The sequence below is a fragment of the Danio rerio genome, chromosome 10, assembly GCF_052040795.2.
Source record: "Danio rerio strain M-AB ecotype USA chromosome 10, GRCz13ab, whole genome shotgun sequence".
NCBI lineage: Eukaryota > Metazoa > Chordata > Actinopteri > Cypriniformes > Danionidae > Danio > Danio rerio.
In genome coordinates, this window is record NC_141030.1 from 23,943,867 (window position 1) to 23,962,434 (window position 18,568).

General features: G+C 35.3%; 1 protein-coding gene and 2 long non-coding RNA genes across 7 annotated transcripts in view; 1 reads left to right on the plus strand and 2 right to left on the minus strand.

Annotated features, from left to right (window-relative positions):
• Nucleotides 1-72: 72 nt before the first annotated feature.
• Nucleotides 73-2,276, minus strand: LOC147842047 (uncharacterized). The gene is made up of 2 exons (XR_015501106.1): nucleotides 970-2,276; nucleotides 73-735 (listed from the first exon to the last, which is right to left on the minus strand). It is a non-coding gene; the product is annotated as an uncharacterized LOC147842047 (long non-coding RNA).
• Nucleotides 2,277-3,924: 1,648 nt separating this feature from the next.
• Nucleotides 3,925-18,568, minus strand: part of loxl2a (lysyl oxidase-like 2a) — a 41,630-nt gene continuing 26,986 nt past the window's right edge. Inside the window, exons 7-15 of one of the 5 annotated variants that reach the window (XR_015500489.1) lie at nucleotides 18,139-18,290; nucleotides 17,863-18,030; nucleotides 12,618-12,783; nucleotides 11,747-11,987; nucleotides 8,773-8,888; nucleotides 8,558-8,694; nucleotides 7,606-7,717; nucleotides 5,151-6,172; nucleotides 3,925-4,633 (exon numbers count right to left, since the gene is read on the minus strand). Coding sequence is in view for 2 of the 5 variants with exons in the window: in XM_087269644.1 (XP_087125770.1) it covers nucleotides 6,105-6,172; nucleotides 7,606-7,717; nucleotides 8,558-8,694; nucleotides 8,773-8,888; nucleotides 11,747-11,987; nucleotides 12,618-12,783; nucleotides 17,863-18,030; nucleotides 18,139-18,290 (1,160 nt within the window). In the remaining 3 variants the exon portion in view is untranslated. 5 annotated transcript variants of the gene reach the window in all.
• Nucleotides 9,199-15,557, plus strand: LOC141376352 (uncharacterized). Its single transcript, XR_015501104.1, has 4 exons — nucleotides 9,199-10,667; nucleotides 11,039-12,090; nucleotides 12,246-12,281; nucleotides 12,605-15,557. It is a non-coding gene; the product is annotated as an uncharacterized LOC141376352 (long non-coding RNA).

Here is an 18,568-nt window from a genome sequence, read left to right on the forward strand (position 1 = left end):
ACAGAAACACCCGTATTGAAGACAAAAGGGGAAGTACTGTTTCTATTTGAGGTGAGTTGAGTTTGGCAGTAATCAGTGTGGTTGACTGTGTTTCAGGAAAAGAAGTCATGCATGACCACCATATTAAATCTGATTTGATTATTCGGTTAACTGTTCGGATGTTCACGTTGTTTTTCAGTTGGTTTGCTCTTATATTTAGCAGGTGTGTCATTTGAGTGCGAATTTTGCTAAATAAGAAATTTGTGGGTGATGTGCGATTAAATAATTCATTTCTCTTTGTGATTTAACTTATTTGTTTTCTACATTTTCAAAATGTGTCTAATTTGTTGATTGAAATTCTTTTATTACTTTGATTAAATGTTTTATTTGTTGTTTTTTTATTGGTGTTGCATATTGATTTATTCCCCACACAAAGCACTTTTTACAACACAGAATCTAATATTTATCCCTTTTCAAAATGTGTCAAATGCTGCGTCCCAATTTGCATACTATCCGTCCTCAATATTATTTGAACATAGAATTAGTATGTCCCAAATCGTAGTATGTTGTCGGATGATTTACTATTTCAGGTACAATTTCAAAGTGAAGAACCTTCCATACTCTAACCCAGGGGTGTCCAATCTTGGTCCTGGAGTGCTGCTGAGTTTAGCTCCAACCTCCTTTAACACACCTGCCTGGAAGTTTGGTACCAAAATATGCAGGAAACTGCCCCTCCAGGACCAAGTTTGGACATCCCTCGAGAGGGTGCTCGCTGCAGAGCCATTTGAGGAGAGCTGAGCTCCAGCGAGGGGGAGGCTGAGCTGTCGCTCCTCCTCCTGTAAGCTGTTTTAATGCGTACACCAACCCCACCCCTAACCCTACCCCCAGTGACATCACTCGTAGAAGAAGTGCAAAAAAGGTGTAGCTCAAGCTTAAGCTCCCCCTCGATGGAGCTCAGCTCTCCTCAAATGGCTCTGCAGCGAGATCCACTTGCATCCCTCCTCTAACTGCTGATTTTGCCACAAAGAATGGGTTGAGAAACACTGCCATGTGGGATTGCCCAATACTTTACATAAGAACTCTGTCATTGAGCTACTATCAGCAGTTTTATTTCCTATATGACCCACCTGGGATTGTGGGACACCTACTTGTGACCCACATAAGCAACCTATATGGAATTGATTTTGTTTTTTTTCCTTGTCTAGGCACCTATGTGTTGGCCACTTGTGTTTCCTACATGTTAGAACCAATTAGGCCCCACATGTCTTGACCCATTCTGAAACCTTATTTGTTGCTTATATTGAGCCAGCCTGTGATTGCCTATGTGGGGACACACGTGAGTTTGCTCATGTGGAATCTACGTAAGACTCTGAAGTCAAATACTTGCGCAACCTATAGCCTTGCGATGCCCATACTGAATCCACTTGGGTTTGGCCATGAGGGATCTAAAACCATTGTAGAACCACGCTTTTTGTTAACAGTTTTGAATTGTCACTTAATAATGTATAAACTATAGATTATCCTGCTGCCGGTTCCTCAATAATGAAGGAAATTAAATACGACAGAAATGGGGATGATTTAAAGGACTCGCAACTAAGCAGCACAAAGAAAATATAATGAACCCTCATTAAAATCAGACAAATTTATCTTTAAAACAGAGTGGGTGATGGACTTTTCTGAAATAATGTAGACTTAAAAGATCTGTTCCAGACATTAAAAGTAAAGGAATATCAGGAATATCATATTTTACCTCCCTTTTATTAAAGTGCAATTCTTTTATGTTGTTGTTTCACATATTTTGCCTGTTCTCATGGAAAGGCTGCTTTCCACTGCCATTTTATTTCTTTCAACCGGCAATCAAATTTTTGTTTTGTGGTTGATGCTCAACCAGACTCAGATTTTGTGAATTTTCATGATTTTTGTAGTCTAAAATATCAATTTTGTGCCAAGATTTGTCATTTCTTGTGTTGTTTTGCTGTGAAAATATACACAAAATTACACATCTTAGTTTTTCTTTTTTTTTTTTTACCTCAAGAACATTCAATTTCTGTATTTTATTAAAACTCGAGATATCCCAGCATAGAATCACTTTCTCTATGCAAATATGTTATTTAATATAAAACAAAGCAGATTTTGTGGCAGGAATTTGAGCAATTTACAAGCTACATAAAAATATATATATATATTGTATATAATTTCAAACTTTTTAAAATCTGTTTATGGTTATGAATTGCACCATTTCACTTTGATCTCTGCTCTGTAATTATTGATGAAAACAGCTTTTAGTAGTTTTAGTAGTTATAGTATATAAAAGCCAAAAGTCTATTAAAAATCAAAAGTTGTTTGGTTAAAAAAATCATACTGCAATTCAAAAGCATAAATAAATGGAGGGAAACGTGAATCAAAAAACAGAAATAAAATTATAGTGTGGCAAAATCTGCATCAATAAAAATAATTCAAGCTGCTTTAAATTTAGTGCCTAATTTTGCATTTTGTCACCTCAGTTATAAGGTTCTATCTGACATTTTTGTCAAAATTGAGTTATTGACATTCTTATTAAATGACAACTTAATTACATTATGGGATGTTTTTTAATGAGTTGTTTACATTTTAAGACTTTATTAAAAAAAAAAACAAATGTTACACATTCTGTTTGCTATGGAATGCAAAAACTTTGAAGCTCAATATCTCAAAATCATTCAGAACACAGATAGAACCTTACAATTCCAAGGTGACTATTTGCTCACAAAATTCTGGAGGGACTGGACAAGCTGTTTTTCTATTCATTATAGGTCACGGAAATTCATCTTTTTGGCCAGGGAATTTGACATTTGGCTTGGAGTGGGAACCCTGTTAAAAGTGCTTTTACAAAATTGTGACCTTTAATTTGAAGTAATAGAAACTAAGGGTGTCTTTGAGTCAGAAATGTAACATTGGTGGAATCTCAGTATGTGATCTCCAACCAGAACATAACCCATTTAGTCACGGAGCATGCAACAAAGACTGATTAAAGCTGAGCTAATATGGTCAATCTAGGGCCAAAATTACTTGCAAAATAAACAAAAGTTTTGCAAACAAAACAATAAATAAACAATAAATGCAAATCTCCAAAAATTGCAAAACAAAAATGAATTTTTGAGAATTACAAAATTAAGTTTTCTAATAAAATAAAGAATTGCAAAGGAAAAATTAAGTTTTGAAAAAAGAAAAAAAAGTAAAACAAATATATACTAATATATATACGCAAATAAAGTGAGTAAACTCAAAATGTTCACACATGTATAGCACGATTTATCTGCGCATGTTCCTGCATGACCTGCTGTAAACGGCCAAGTTCCATCGACCGCCCTCTTGTCAAATCAGGGTGAAACGCACAGAAATGTGAAAACAGCATGACAAACTCACAGTTGTCTAAAAGCAAATTAAAATAAGCATTGCAATTGACTAGACGGGTTTTGAAAAGGCTATAAATGCTATAAAAATGTTTCGCAAATATGTGTAGTTTTTTATTACAAATATTTTAGTTTTACTTTGCACTGCTTGATTTTTATTTGCAGTTCCTATTTTTGTTTGTAAATTTCATTTTTATTTCTCAAAAAATAATTTTCGCTTTGTGATTTTTGGAGATTTGCATTTTTTAGATTTTTGCACAATTTATTTTTTGTTGGCAAAACTTTTATTTTGGAAGCAAGTAGAGCTATTGTTATTTTAAACCTATTGGTGCAAAAAAAAAAAAAAAAAAAAAAAACCTACTCTGGCTAATCTGGCTGCATGGTACAGCCCAAAGGCCACAGAGTAGTAAAATGATTTAAACTTGGGAACCTGGAAAAATAGGAAAGTGCTTTCTGCTTTGGAGTGAATTCTTTGCAGATCTTTTTTTCACGCTCAGGCTATACCCAAACATAAGTTAAAACATCAGGATCACACACACACACACACACACAGTTTACATAAGAATTGTTTTTATTACAGAAATCATTACAATGGTTTGTGCAAATGTGCAGTTTAGTCATGAACACATTTCTGGAAACCACTGAACTGGTCATACAGATAGGCACCCTCATAAAACGGAGGGCAGATGCTTCACAAATACCAACACATTCTTACAGTTTCACATTGCATACACAAAATTTGACATAAAACATAATCCCTGACTGACTCACAATAAATAACTTGACATGCTTGATGAATTAACCACAAAAAGAGTCTGACAGCCAGAATGGGGTTGGGTTCACGAAACTACAGGCTTTGGGATATTATAAATAAATGTAGAAAGAAAGTAAGAAAAAGATCCCAGTTTTGAATAGCTTGAAATTACATGAATACAGAGATTGTCCATCCCAAATTGAACACACGGTCATTATTTACTCACTCTGGTGTCATTCCAATGATTTTCTGAGCAAAGAAATGACAGACTTTATGAGTTCCTCCTCACTGTTTTCCACACAATTTTAGTGAAAATCCAGAAAATATGTAACATTCTGCTAAAATACATTTTTACTGGCTGTTTAGAGGGAGCATTTTCTTTATTTTTTTTTTATTTTTTTTGGAACCATGAAATAACATTCCCAAACTATTAAAGATGTGATAACCTACAAAACCTACAATAACCTAGCCAGAACGGTCCATGCAGGATATTATTATACATGTAAAACTGTTTAAACCATTTTTTGCCCCTATAATTCTAAATTAGATGTCTCAAAATTACAGGATAATCCTTCAGGTCAAGTTGATCACTGTTTTTATTTGAATAAATCATGTTATTCCACAAATGACCATGAAAAGAATGATGAAGTTTTCTGTTTTGGCAAATGAATTCTTCAAATGTAGAAATTATCGAAATATTATAAAATCGTCAGGAAAATTTAAGTATATAAACAAAAATATTTAAGTATATAAACAAAAATTTAAGTGTATTAAAAATATATATTTTTCGTTATATGCGTATATAACGAAAAACATCAAACCAACAAGTAAACGGGAACCAACTGAGTTTATTCTGTTAGTTTGCTGTGTGCGTCTACATGCATTTCTAACAATTGTAGATTATTAACTACCAATTGTTTAATATCTTTACTGAATATCTGTGAAATGTCAAAGACATCTAATTTAGAACTATGAAAAAAAATGGTTTACAAAGTTTTACATGTATAATAATAACCTGCAGGGACCGTTCTGGCTTGGTTATTATTTTTGGATTGTATGTTTTTACAGATGCTCGCCGAGGCTATATGGACATTTTTTAAAGGTCCTATCAAGTGCTTTGAAATATTCACTTTTATTCGATGTTTGACGTAATTTCAACAGAAACACGAAGAGAGGGTGGAAAAACAGCCAATAGCATTTTGTTTTTATCACTGCTCTACCAGTGAGAGTGGTTGAGCTCAAGCACATCAAATGATCATCTTGAAGGGGGGCGGGGCATGTCAGATACTAGAGAGCATTTGATTAGTTGTGGTTTGATGAAAAACTAAAGTATTAGGTGACGTGAATAAAAAATCGTTGATTCATTTAGACAGAAGTGACGAAATACAAGCCTTACATGTTTATATCCGTTTTATATCTTCTAAATATGATTTTTGCTATTGTTTTAGAGCACACTAGCTAATAGATATCTTAAAAACTAACAATGCTGATACTAACATCTAAAAAATGTTATTTTCATTTCATGGTAACTTTAATACCCTCCCCAAACTAATTTACATAAAACTTCAAGTGGCAAACATTAAACCATGACAGTAAAATTGTGCTTAAACATACCTCATCACTGCATCCAAAATGAATGGTTACCACACTTCTACTATATAACAACAATAGTTAATTTTTCATGAGAACAGCACCAAAGTGAGTAAACAATGCCTCACTTTTTCATTTTTGGATGGACTATCTAGAAGTCAAGCACAGAAATGCAATAAATACAGTACATCTTAGGAAGTTAAATAGCTTCTGCAGCGCACGAGGATCAGGAAAGAACATACTTCTATACTCGGTGGTCAGTTAAAGAGCAGTGGATCTGCTGTTGAAGTGCTGGAGTCTCTCTAGTGGTCAATCATATTTGAATATTGGTCTACATGACATCCTGCAGTGTCCTCCACCGAGAGCCTTTGTCCGTCGCTCATCGTCTCCTATCTGAGGTGGTTCAGCTGGTTGCTCATTCCTGAGTATTCATCCATGTCTGAACTCCGTGAGCCACCTGGACAGGGGTAGAGATGGGGTTACTCACTTACATCCTTTTCTATTGACATTATTCTTTCACTTAAAGGAATAGTTCACCCAAAGATTACCATAAGTTGCCTCAAGCCAGCTCACATGTACAGTTGAAGCCAGAATTATTAGCCCCCTTTGAATGATTTATTTATTTATTTTTTATATATATATTTTCCAAATGGTGTTTAACAGAGCAAGGACGTTTTTCACAGTATGTCTGATCATATTTTTTCTTCTGGAGGAAGTCTTATTTGTTTTATTTTGGCTGGAATAAAAACAGTTTTTAATTTTTTAAGTGCTATTTTAAGGTCAAAATTATTAGCCCCTTTAAGCTATTTTTTTTTTTTCCTGAGAGTCTACAGAACAAACCATCGTTATACAATAACTTGCCTAATTACCCTAACGCAAAAGTAACAACTTTATATAGCACGGATGAGCTAGGATAACATTTTAAATTTGTCTAAAAGAAGAAAAAAAAAATCACATATATAAGTCTTATATACAGTTGAAGTCAGAATTATTACCCCCCCCCCCCCCTAAATTATTAGCCCCCCCTGTTTATTTTTCCCCCAATTTCTGTTTAATGGAGAGAATATTTTTTAACACATTTCTAAATATAATAGTTTTAATAACTCATTTCTAATAACTGATTTCTTTTATTTTTTGCCATGATGACAGTAAATAATGTTTTATTAAATATTTTCAATACACTTCTATACAGCTTAAAGTGACATTTAAAGGCTTAACCAGGTTAATTAGGTTAACTAGGCAGGGTAGGGTGATTAGGCAAGTTATTGTATAACGATGATTTGTTCTTTAGAATATTGAAAAGAATACCTTGAAGCGGCTAATAATCTTGACCTTAAAATGGTTTTTAAAAAATTAAAACTGCTTTTATTCTAGCCAAAATAAAACAAATAAGACTTTCTCCAGAAGACAAAATATGATCAGACATACTGTGAAAATTTCCTTGCTCTGTTAAACATCATTTGGGAAATATTTAAAAAAAGAAAAAATGAAAAGAGGGCTAATAATTCTGACTCCAACTGTATATTGTATTTGTATAAAAATTGTATTGGCGACAGACTTAGGCACTTTTAAAACCTTCAAAATAAAAGTCACTATCCAACACCATTTTGCAGCATGTAAGATCCAGGATATAACAATTTTAAACTATACAAAAACTATAAAATAAAACTGGCTGCTTGATGTTGCAAATTGGTAATTTTGTTTTATAATATTAATTATATTTTGAGAATTTTGGAATGAACACTGTTTATAGACAGGGTAATTGTGGACTTTATTGCCATGTGTTATTCCTAGTTATTTCCCTATATAACAAAAAATGAAACAGAAGTCTGAAAAGAATCGCAGAAAAGAGCTTTACAGAATCAGGGTTTATTTTTCTAACCAACTCACCTATATGACAGCTGTATGTCCATATCCTGTATCCATCATAGCGGCACTTGCACTTCATGACGTTGTTGGTGTAATCTGATTCAGCGACGTCATAGTTTGGATTGATTACCACCTGTGTGTCAGAAAGAGACGTGTCAGGTGAAATAACATTTTTGATATTGACTTTCGGTCAAAAGTTTTAAAAAGTCTCTTTATGCAAGGCTGCAGTTCTTTAATCAAAAAGTAAAGCAAAATAGTAAAACTAAGACAGTCTGTGATTTTTCTTATTCTGTATTTTATACTACTTTTGTCAAATACCAATTAAAAATAGAGGAAAAAACGAGTTGGTATTAAATATTATTACAATAAAAAATACCTGTTTTCTATTTCCATTTTTTTTAAAATATCTTATATCTTACAAAACGTTTTTTTTAGCAGCTATTTTTGGATTATCAGGAATCTAAAGACTAGAACATTTATGTGATGTAAAAAATCTTTTGTGACATAATAAATATTGCTGTGACTTTTGATGCACTCTTGTTGTATAAAATTTTAATTTCTTGGTTTTTTTAAATCATACCTTCCCAGTTTAAAATGGCATGTATCAGTTTACAAAATATATAAAAAAGCAGAGTTTCTAAAATTTATAAAAATAATAATAATAATAGTAATAATAATAATAATAATAATAATAATATGTTTCTTGAGCACCAAATTAGCATAAATGATTTCTCGATGATCATGTGAGGACTAGATGCAGGAAAAGCTTTGCATGACAGGAAGAAATAAAGTTAATATATATATATATATATATATATATATATATATATAGAATACACTTAATCCAACTTGTAAATTACAACTGATTGAATTGAATGTCTTAACTTAATAAATCCACCTACGGTGAACATAAGAGAATTCCCTCAAAAACTCATTGTCTAAACTTCACACCAACAGTGATTTGAAACTGTACCTGGAAAATGTAGTCTCCTGGTTTGACATCCGTGACATCAATCCACTGACAATCAATGTCATGTCTGTAAGTGTCCCAGCAGCCAACAGTGATGCCCTGTTCACCAAAGTTAGCACAATGGTAACGCTTCGAAATACCTAGTCCAAAGAAAACAACCAGTTAGAAATTCAGCTTGAACTGAATAAAGTTCAGGGGATCAGCCCTCGCATTCTCACCTTCATCACAATGAGTGTCCTCTAGACAGAAACTGGCTTTGTGACCCTCTGCTACCTTGGTGCCGTTTAAGCTCAGCAGGTCATAATGAGTAAAGACCTCCATGCTGTGATAATGCCTGTGCAGACACACAACAATACAATGTGAGAGTTTTATTGTGTATCATAATGAAGTGCCCCAGTTGTGCTATTTTAAAGGTCAGTCCAAGGTCAAAAAGCACTTTATTTACTCATAAATAGCAAATATTAAAGCTTTTTTCTCTCAGTGTCTAAAATTAAAGTCTCTTTAAACCTCTCCTCTGCTCTGATTGGTCATCAGTAAAATCAGACAAATGGACAGTAACAATGGTGTCAGTTTTACTGTGTCAGTTAAAGCCTTTGGAAGAGCATTCAGATTAAATGTACTTTAAAAAAAAAGTTGTTTTTTTTCCACAATATTTTGATAACACAAACCAAACTCTTCCATGCCTTAGCTATGGTGTGTGAGGGTCAAGGTAGATGTTCATGAGCAGCCAATGAAGACAAACGCAGGTTTGTGCAAGAGATCAGACTGGAATTACTGACTGATATTTCAGAATATTCTTTTTGTTGAGAAATAATAATTACATGTTTTATATAATTACATGTAGTCTGTACAAAGATGGTTGATTGATTGCTGTTGCCAATATATATATAAAAGTTGACAGCATTAATATAAATTTGTTGTTTGCTTTAGCAATCTGAAGCATGTCTGTGAATATACTGGCAGGAGCAGGTCTCAGTATGCTGTGCTCGGCACCAATAATATCTATGTACACTCACCGGCCACTTTATTAAGTACACCTTACTAGTACCAGCTTGGTTGACCCCCATTTTGTCCTAATGCTTCGTGGTATAGATTCAGCAATTTACTGAAAATATTCCTCAGAGATTTGATCTATATTGACATGACAGCATTACGCAGTTTCTGCAGATTTGTCGGCTGCACATCTATGATCGAATCTCTCGTTCTACCACATCCCGAAGGTGCTCTATTGGATTGAGTTCAGGTGACTGTGAAGGCCATTTAAGCACAGTGAACTCATTGACAGGTTTAAGTAACCAGTCTGAGATGATTCACACTTTATGACATGGCACGTTTTTCTGCTGGAAGAAGCAATCAGAAGATGGGTTCACTGTGGTCAAAAAGGGATGGACAAGCAACAATACTCAGGTAGGCTGTAGCGTTGACGCAATGCTCAAATGGTACTTATGGACCCAAAATGTGCCAAGAAAATATCCCCCACACCATTACACCACCACCAGCCTGAACCAATGATACAAGGCAGGATAGATCCATGCTTTCATGTTGTTGACACAAAATTTTGACCCTACCATCAGAATGTCACAGCAGAAATCGAGATTCATCAGACCAGACAATGTTTGACCAATCTGTTATTGTCCAATTTTTGGTAAGCCTGTGTGAATTGGAGCCTCAGTTTTATGTAAAGTGACAGTAGTGACACCCAGTGTGTTCTTCTGCTGCGTTCAGAGATGCTCTTCTGCATACCTTAGTTGTAACGAGTGGGTATGTGAGTTACTATTGCCTTTCTATCAGCTGGAACCAGTCTGGCCATTCTCCTCTGACCTCTGGCATCAACAAGGCATTTGTGCCCACAGAACTGCCACTCTCTGGATATTTTCTCTTTTTCAGACCATTCTCTGTAAACCCTATGGATGATTGTGTTTGAAAATACCAGTAGATCAGCAGTTTCTGAAATACTCAGAACAGCCCGTCTGGCACCAACAACCATGCCAAGTTCAAAGTCACTTTTCTTCCCCATTTTGATGCTTCCTGTCTTGACCATGTCTGCCTAAATGCATTGAGTTGCTGCCATGTGATTGGCTGATTAGAAATTTGTATTAACAGGCAGGGCGAGGTAGTGCTGTCGCCTCACAGCAAGAAGGTCGCTGGGTCGCTGGTTCGAACCTCGGCTCAGTTGGCGTGTCTATGTGAAGTTTGCATGTTCTCCCTGCCTTCGCGTGGGTTTCCTCCGGGTGCTCCGGTTTCCCCCACAGTCCAAAGACATGCGGTACAGGTGAATTTTGTAGGCTAAATTGTCTGTAGTGTATGAGTGTGTGTGTGAATGTGTGTGTGGATGTTTCCCAGAGATGGGTTGAGGCTGGAAGGGCATCCGCTGTGTAAAAACTTGCTGGACAAGTTGGCGGTTCATTCCGCTGTGATTAATAAAGGGATTAATAAAGGGACTAAGCCGACAAGAAATTTATCGAATGATGAATTAACAATCAGTAGGACAGGTGTACCTAATAAAGTGGCCGGTGAGTGTATATATACATAATATATCTATATCTTAACATGCACGCCCTCAAGAACAAACACATACAAGTGTCCATATAAAATTCATCACCATATTAAACCTGTCCATAATTTGTCATGACAGAACTTTTCATTCACAAACAGCTACATTACACACTGCATGAAAGGTGATATCTGAAAAAGCAAACATATATGAGTTCAACCCTTTTAAAAAATTATATTTTTATTCATTTCTCAGTGAATGTAGACACTATACAGTATTTTAATGCATTTAAACAGTTTCAATAAACAGTTTTATTCATTAAAGTAAGAATATGGTCTCCTGATCTATTTAGGAACAGAAAGACAAAACAATTTAAATATGGTGTTGCAAAAATAAGTTCAACTAAATGTCCTATATTCCTGAATATTCCATATTCATAGGTGTTGCACCACAATCTTGTTATTTTGTTGGATTAATTCCAGTTTTGGTTTTGGTACTGACTACTATACTGTATATGCATGAATATCATATTGTATAGCTTCATATATAAAGTAATAATATTAGAGAGATCTGTATGTACTGATTTATGCTGGGCACTGTAAGGTGTGGTCATATTCAACAAATATTTGCTATTATTTAGTATTGGTAATAGTATTGGTAATAATCTGTGATCATGGTGTGATGTTTGCAGGTCTTGCCTGTGACACTCGTGCCAAGTCCAGGCGTGGTATCCCAGTTTGGGTCTGAAGTCGGATTGGCCCACGTTGTGTATCTGTGAGGAGAAACGGAGCAGGCGGCGGTAGGAGCTGTGGTCATTCTTTCGGGCAGTGCTGGACAAGCAGTTCTCCTCTAGAGCACACTGAAGAGCATACATGGGCCGGTCCTCCAGATAGGTGGTCTGCTCCACCAACTGAGCGTTGAGCACCAGGTCAGGGGCCGCTGTGATGGATGCCGTCAGAGGTCAGAAGTCAGACAGAAACAAATTCCTCCGCAAATTAGTCTGGACCACTAGGCTTTTAGCTGCTTCTGAAGATCACCCATTGTGAGTTTATTAAAGGGCTAATTAATCCAAAATGACAACTCAGTCATCATTTACTCATTCACTCCAACTATTGAAGTCAGTGGGGAATGTGGTATCAACTTTACCACCATATCTTTTTGTGTGTGTGTGTGTGTGTGTGTGTGTGTGTTAAACAGAAAAAGTAACTCATACAAGTTTGGAACAACTTGAGGGTGAGTATAATGAGAGTAAGTTTAGATTTTTGAGTGAACAATTCCTTTAAGTTAATAGAAAATCTTCAGTATTTTCACACTTTGCTTATGTTTAAAAAGGAATAATAGCTCAGGATACTGTTTTCTGTATACACAGCAAACATTACAATATATTGTCTGTTTAAAAAAAATGATACATACAGTATATATATATATATATATATATATATATATATATATATATATATATATATATATATATATATATATATATATATATATATATATATATATAAGTTTTGACACCAATAAATCATTAATTTTTTATGTTTCTTCAATATGAGGTGAGAGACTCACTATCAGAGCAGGAGACTCCAGCGGCAAAGCGTCCTCCTCCTTTGGGGCAGTTGATGTGTTTTCCGTGATGAAGACACTGAGGAAGACTCATCTCAGTTCCTGAGCATCTGACTCCACTCATCACAACATTATCTGCATTCGCATCTCCAGCCCAGTACCAGGTCTCCTAAACAAGCATATGATACACACGTTAGCAAAATTATCAGTTGAACTGCAGTAATTTAATCCCACATTCACATTTTAATCGCATCTTACACCACATTATAAACTCATTTCCTCTGCAGTGACTGAGATGAAAAGGAATTTGTAAAATAATCAGTCCACTTCAATCAAACCCAAATCAATGGGTTTACTGAAATGAAGCAACAAACAAATGATTGGTTTGTTGATTCGGCTAGCTTGAAATGTTTAATAGTGTGTCTTAAACAGTCTTTTCTCCTGCCTGATGAATTTTCCATCACCATTTTAACACGTAGGCTGAAACAGCTGTTCATATACAAACAATACGCAAACAATTGCTGTTGGTTTATAGTCCATCTAGTTGTAACATTCTAATACTGCATTGTTTATTTCCGAACAAAAATGACATATCATGAAATGATCATGAAATGGGAATGAAACAAGGGGAAATTGTGGCTAATTTTAAACCCCATGGAAAAGTGCAGCTTTTAAAGTGTTAAAAGTTTTTATTCCTGGGTTATAAGCAGGATTTAGACATTTAAGTGAACATTAAGTTTTCTGCCAATCTCTTGTTCTGACGGGAGCACTTTTAGCTTAGCTTAGCATAGATCATTGAAGTGGATTAGACCATTAGCATATCAAAAATAAAAAAAAATTTGCACAGTTTACATATTTAAAGCTGCACTTTTGTGTAGTTACATCATGTGCTACCCAGCACAGCATTTTTTGTAGTTTTTAATAGATGTCTAGTAGAAGTCTAAATAAAATGTAGTCATCTTGGCTAAAATAAGGCTAAACTTGGGCTGTCAGTAAACAATCGTATAGACATCCAAGAATAGGCCAAAATTAGACTATTCATCAAATAAACAGAAATGAATGACTACACATATCCAGTCTAATCTGTCTATATGACAACTAGTCTAGTTTGGATTATTCTTAGATTTAGATTTTCACTGACAGCCCAAGTTTAGCCCTGTTTTAGCAAAGCTTTCTATGTTTAGATGTCTATTAGATGTCTTTTTAACACAAAATTGTTTGCTAGGTATACTCTCATTCTGGCCTAATAGGAACTATGCTACCTAACATGGCTGTAGCAGAGGCAATGATCGGCACCTGAAAATCAGCTAATATTCATCAATATATTAACACGACTACCTGCTTACACAGGGAGCAGGCCTTACAACAATGCATACATTTGTGAGAGTCACTTAAAAACATTTTAATTTAGACTTTTTGGTCATTTTTGGACGAGATCCTAATGGTCTAATCCAATACAATGATCTGTGCTAAGCTAAGCAAAAAATGCTCCCGCCAGACACAAAGATTGGCTAAATAGACCAAAAAAATGTACAGCTTGACAGTTTAAAAAAAAGGAATTCACTTTTAGGATGTTTTTATTATCATTTTGTTTTCTCAACCAAATGAAGTCTGCCGTTACACCTTCTGACCAAGTGAGGGCTGTTTAATCACATTTTACAGATCATCCAAATGTTTCTGAACGTGATTTGAGCATCTGCTCTCAAGATTGCTTTTCATTGCAGCGGTTCCATGAGGTTAGAGGTTTGAAACATAAGACAAGCTGTACCCCACAGATTGGGAAAGTCTATGTCAGTTTTGATGACTGCACAAACATATGTTCATGGTGAGTCATCTTCATCTACTGTTATGTTCTGTTTTCCATGTGCTTTCCATGTGATGTGCCTTAGATGGTCTCTTAGACTGAGTCACAGCCTCCCCTGATTGATAAGCCTGCCGGATGGCCAGCACAGGCAGGGGGAATGTGGGCACATTCTGTCAGAGTTTCCATGGGCTTCCTTTACCCCCCGCCCCATTGTTGATCCACTCCCCCACATGCTGTCTGGAAAGACCCACCGGTCCAGACTGTCAGACAAATCATGTTTAATGGCCACTCCAACATCTGGAAGTTGTATCGTGCACTTCTTGAGCTTTGGTAACAGTTTTAGAGAAAACGTGACCGACAGCATGTCAGAACAAGCTAATGCATGAGTTACCTTGAATTAATCACTTTCTTGTTAAAGAGTTCACACACACAACAAAATGATTTGCTGTTTACTCAAACCCTCACATGGTTTGAAACCTTTATAAATGTCTTTATTATGTTAAAAACAAAAGCAGATATTATGAAGAAAGCTGAAAACCTGTGTCCATTGACTTCTACTGTAAGAAAAACAAATACTATGGACGTCAATTGTTACAGGTTTCTTATATATTTTTTTTAATGTTTAACAAAAGAAAGAAAATCATAAAGGTTTAAAACAACGATGAGTAAATGATGACAATTTGAAATTTTGGGCAAGCTATCCCTTTAAGCCTTTCATGATAAGCACAACTGCTTGTACTTGATCAAATCTATTATAATATATTGGGAAAGCTGAACTTAAACCTCATTAAGCTTCAGTGTCATGTAATCCTTCAGAAATAAATTTAATTAGCTGAATTGGTCAAAGTTGATTGGTTTCATCTGCTATATTGTATATTATTATGGTTTTCTGGTTCAAGCTGGTTTAAACTGCTCCTCCCAATCTGACCAGGGGTTTGTTCTTCGTACTTGGATTACTCAATTAGCTGGGTTTGGTTATTGACGATTTGACATGATGCAGGGTCATTTCGTTCTTCAAAACTTATTTGAGGGTTGTTGTCATAGCAACAGTTCTGCTTCAAGCAAAGGTAACACTGAATGTATGTACCAAATGCTGATATTTACTTACAGTAGTAGTTATATACACTTGGGAAAATAGTAAAAAAAAAATAATAATACTAATAATAAAATATATATATATAATTTCAGTTTACGTTTAAAGCAAAAAAATAAATAAATAAAACTTATGCAATCTGCACTCTGAAATAAAAGTACATAAACTGTCATGGAGTGTTCTCTCCCCAAGGGGTTCAACGTGAACATTTATTAATAGGGACTTTTTAAATACAAACGCATACTATTTTAAGGTACTAAACCAGCTTTAGTACATGTTGTGTATGATAATAGACATGCACAATACTTGACTGTTTTTTTTTTTTAAGGAATAATAATTTATACAGTCATGCATATGTTTTGACCCCTAGTATGCCGGTGATTTGATGCTTGGTAAAAGTTGCAATCTGATTTCAAAATGAATTTTTGCATTTAAACAGAGTTATTCCTTACACTGATTAAGAAACTTGAGGCCTATAGGCTACTATAATAAAGAAAATTCGCTCTAAATGTAAAACTAAATTGCTAAATACTCTTGACACATGAAAGTGTAAAGCCTGCAGCCCACAACAAATGTGGAGAGTTATTGCGTGTCATATTTAACAAACATTTTACAAAGAATTTTATATAATTTTAAATAATTGAATATTAATTAGATGATGTCATTACGCTGCTGTGCCGTCAGCCAATTGTTGCATTGCTGATCATGGTTTCGAGGATCAATAGATCTGTCCTTCACATCACACACAGCAATCTCAGATCAGTTCATCCAGACATTTTAATCTGATTCGTGAACTAGTTTGAAGAACCAAATTAGCCAGAGATCAGTTATCAAATTAAAAAGATCCAGAATCTGTCAAATCATCTTAGATCATTTAAGCAAGGTACGAAGAACGAACTCCAGTTACAAGTTTCCAAAAAAACAGACCAGTATGACTAGGCACATGAGATCTGCACAAATCATTCATGCAAGCATTTTCACAACAATAATATCTTAAATTTAACGGCTTTAAGTCCCAGGGCCGAAGCCATTATGGCCCTAATGTTTTGACATGTGGCCACATGCATCCACTAGTGGCAAATTTCCGTCAATCTTCATAATAACACTTAATCATTGCATTAGCCTGCAAAAGCACTTTAGCGTTTCCACTCATAAAACCGCCCATCAAACTACTGCTTCCATACTGTTTGTAATGCAGTAATAGTTTCCAGGCCTGTATCATTATGAGTTTGTCACTGAGCTGTTAGCTACCCCTCTGTAGTCCAGCCACCTCACCACTTGATAGTGCGTGACATTACAAGAGCAATCAGTTATGATTTAAATAAATGGGAATGAATATGATTTGGAAGCCAGGAAATTTGTGGTGGATAAAACGGAGAGCCACATTGGCTACATTATGTGTGCTTATAGAATGGTATGTACGATCGCACAATGTGTACGATTTCTTATTAAAATATGCCAAAGCCACTAGAACAGTGTTAAATATTTTAATGAATTGTACTGTACTTACAGTATACTAAATATTTTTGAGAATATTCAATCAACAAATGTGACTAGTGACACACACAATGTCCTGTGTTGCAATGCTAATGACGTCCTGTTTTCTGATTTGAGTTCTTATAAAACACAACTTGAAGAACTGGACGATGCTGCCATAATAAAAGCTCCGCTGCTTATGTAGGCAGCGCGCTCATCTCTTTTAGTTATTACTTCAGTGGTCTCTTTTGCTTCGACAGCCTTCAGCCTTACTCTTTTTCTAACGAAGACCACAAATCCCATGATGTTACACCCAGTCACAGCATCATCAAGCTACACCTTTGTTCGTTGTAAATATTCACCATCTAGTGGCAAAAATGACATACTGCACTATTAAATAATTTTATCTGCACAAACTACCCTTAAAAATGAATGAGAGCTGATCAATGTATACCATCCCGTTGACTGTATTGAGGATACTGATGGTGTGGTGCTGTTGAAGGCTGACTGTTATGAGAAGTCTGATCATAGAAACCTGGAATTGAACATGAATTCAAATGTGACTCTTGTGACCACTTATGTTTAGATTGAATCAAGACCCTTCACTGTTATTTTGTTTCCCTCTACATCATTTTAGCAGAAGAGCTCAGTGTGATGCATAAATACTACTTGCTTTAGAGTGTGTGTGAAAGCAAATGAATGAAAAGGTGAATTTAAATGGCAACTACAATACTATGAAACATGAATTTATTGTTTAAATGCACTTTTTCATAGTGATCATGTGTTCAGCAGAATAGTAGCTTGTATTTTGTGGCTGTTTAAACCCATTCAATTTACAATTTTGAAGGACTTTCACATTTAGTAAGTAGTCTTACCTGGAACGCATGGCTGGCGAAGCCTAATCCCAGCTGTCTGCAGACCACCATAGCCTCTATAATCCCCCAGTTTTCACTACAAACGGTTCCCCAAACGAGAGAACCGTTCTTCTCAGCGAGAACTTCCACACGTCCTTCAAATGGGTTTCTTCCTCCACTTAGTCGTATCTGTTATAGTCAAAAGCAAACATAATGTTAATGTTTCATAATCATACCGATTCATGAGCGTAAAACTATTGCTAATTAATATGTAAATTATATTTTAAAAATCCTCACCCTTTTCTGAAAGCCCATAGCAGGTACATTACAGCGAACAGCTGCGTCCTCCTCATGACTGCATCCCAGAGCATCATTATTAAAGTAGCAGTCAGTGAGAGATTTCTCAAATCCAGAGCACTCCACCTCATTCATGTGGACCGGACCCATTCCTGACAAAAAAAGTACACATTAAATACATTGTGTACATTAAATGGGGCATTATTATCCAAAAGAGTGTTCATGGATAAGAAATTCTGAGTTCTGATGCAAAAAAAAGAAATTACCCTGGTAGAAGATATCTGTGTTTGACATGTGGTTGATACTGAATTCTTGTTAATGCTTCAGGCACCAAAAGGTACCAAAGGATGTGTCTATTTGAAGAGTTCAGATGCAAAAACCTCTGTGCCATCTGAAATTTTCTTCTTAAATGGGTATTTTTCTTAGCCTC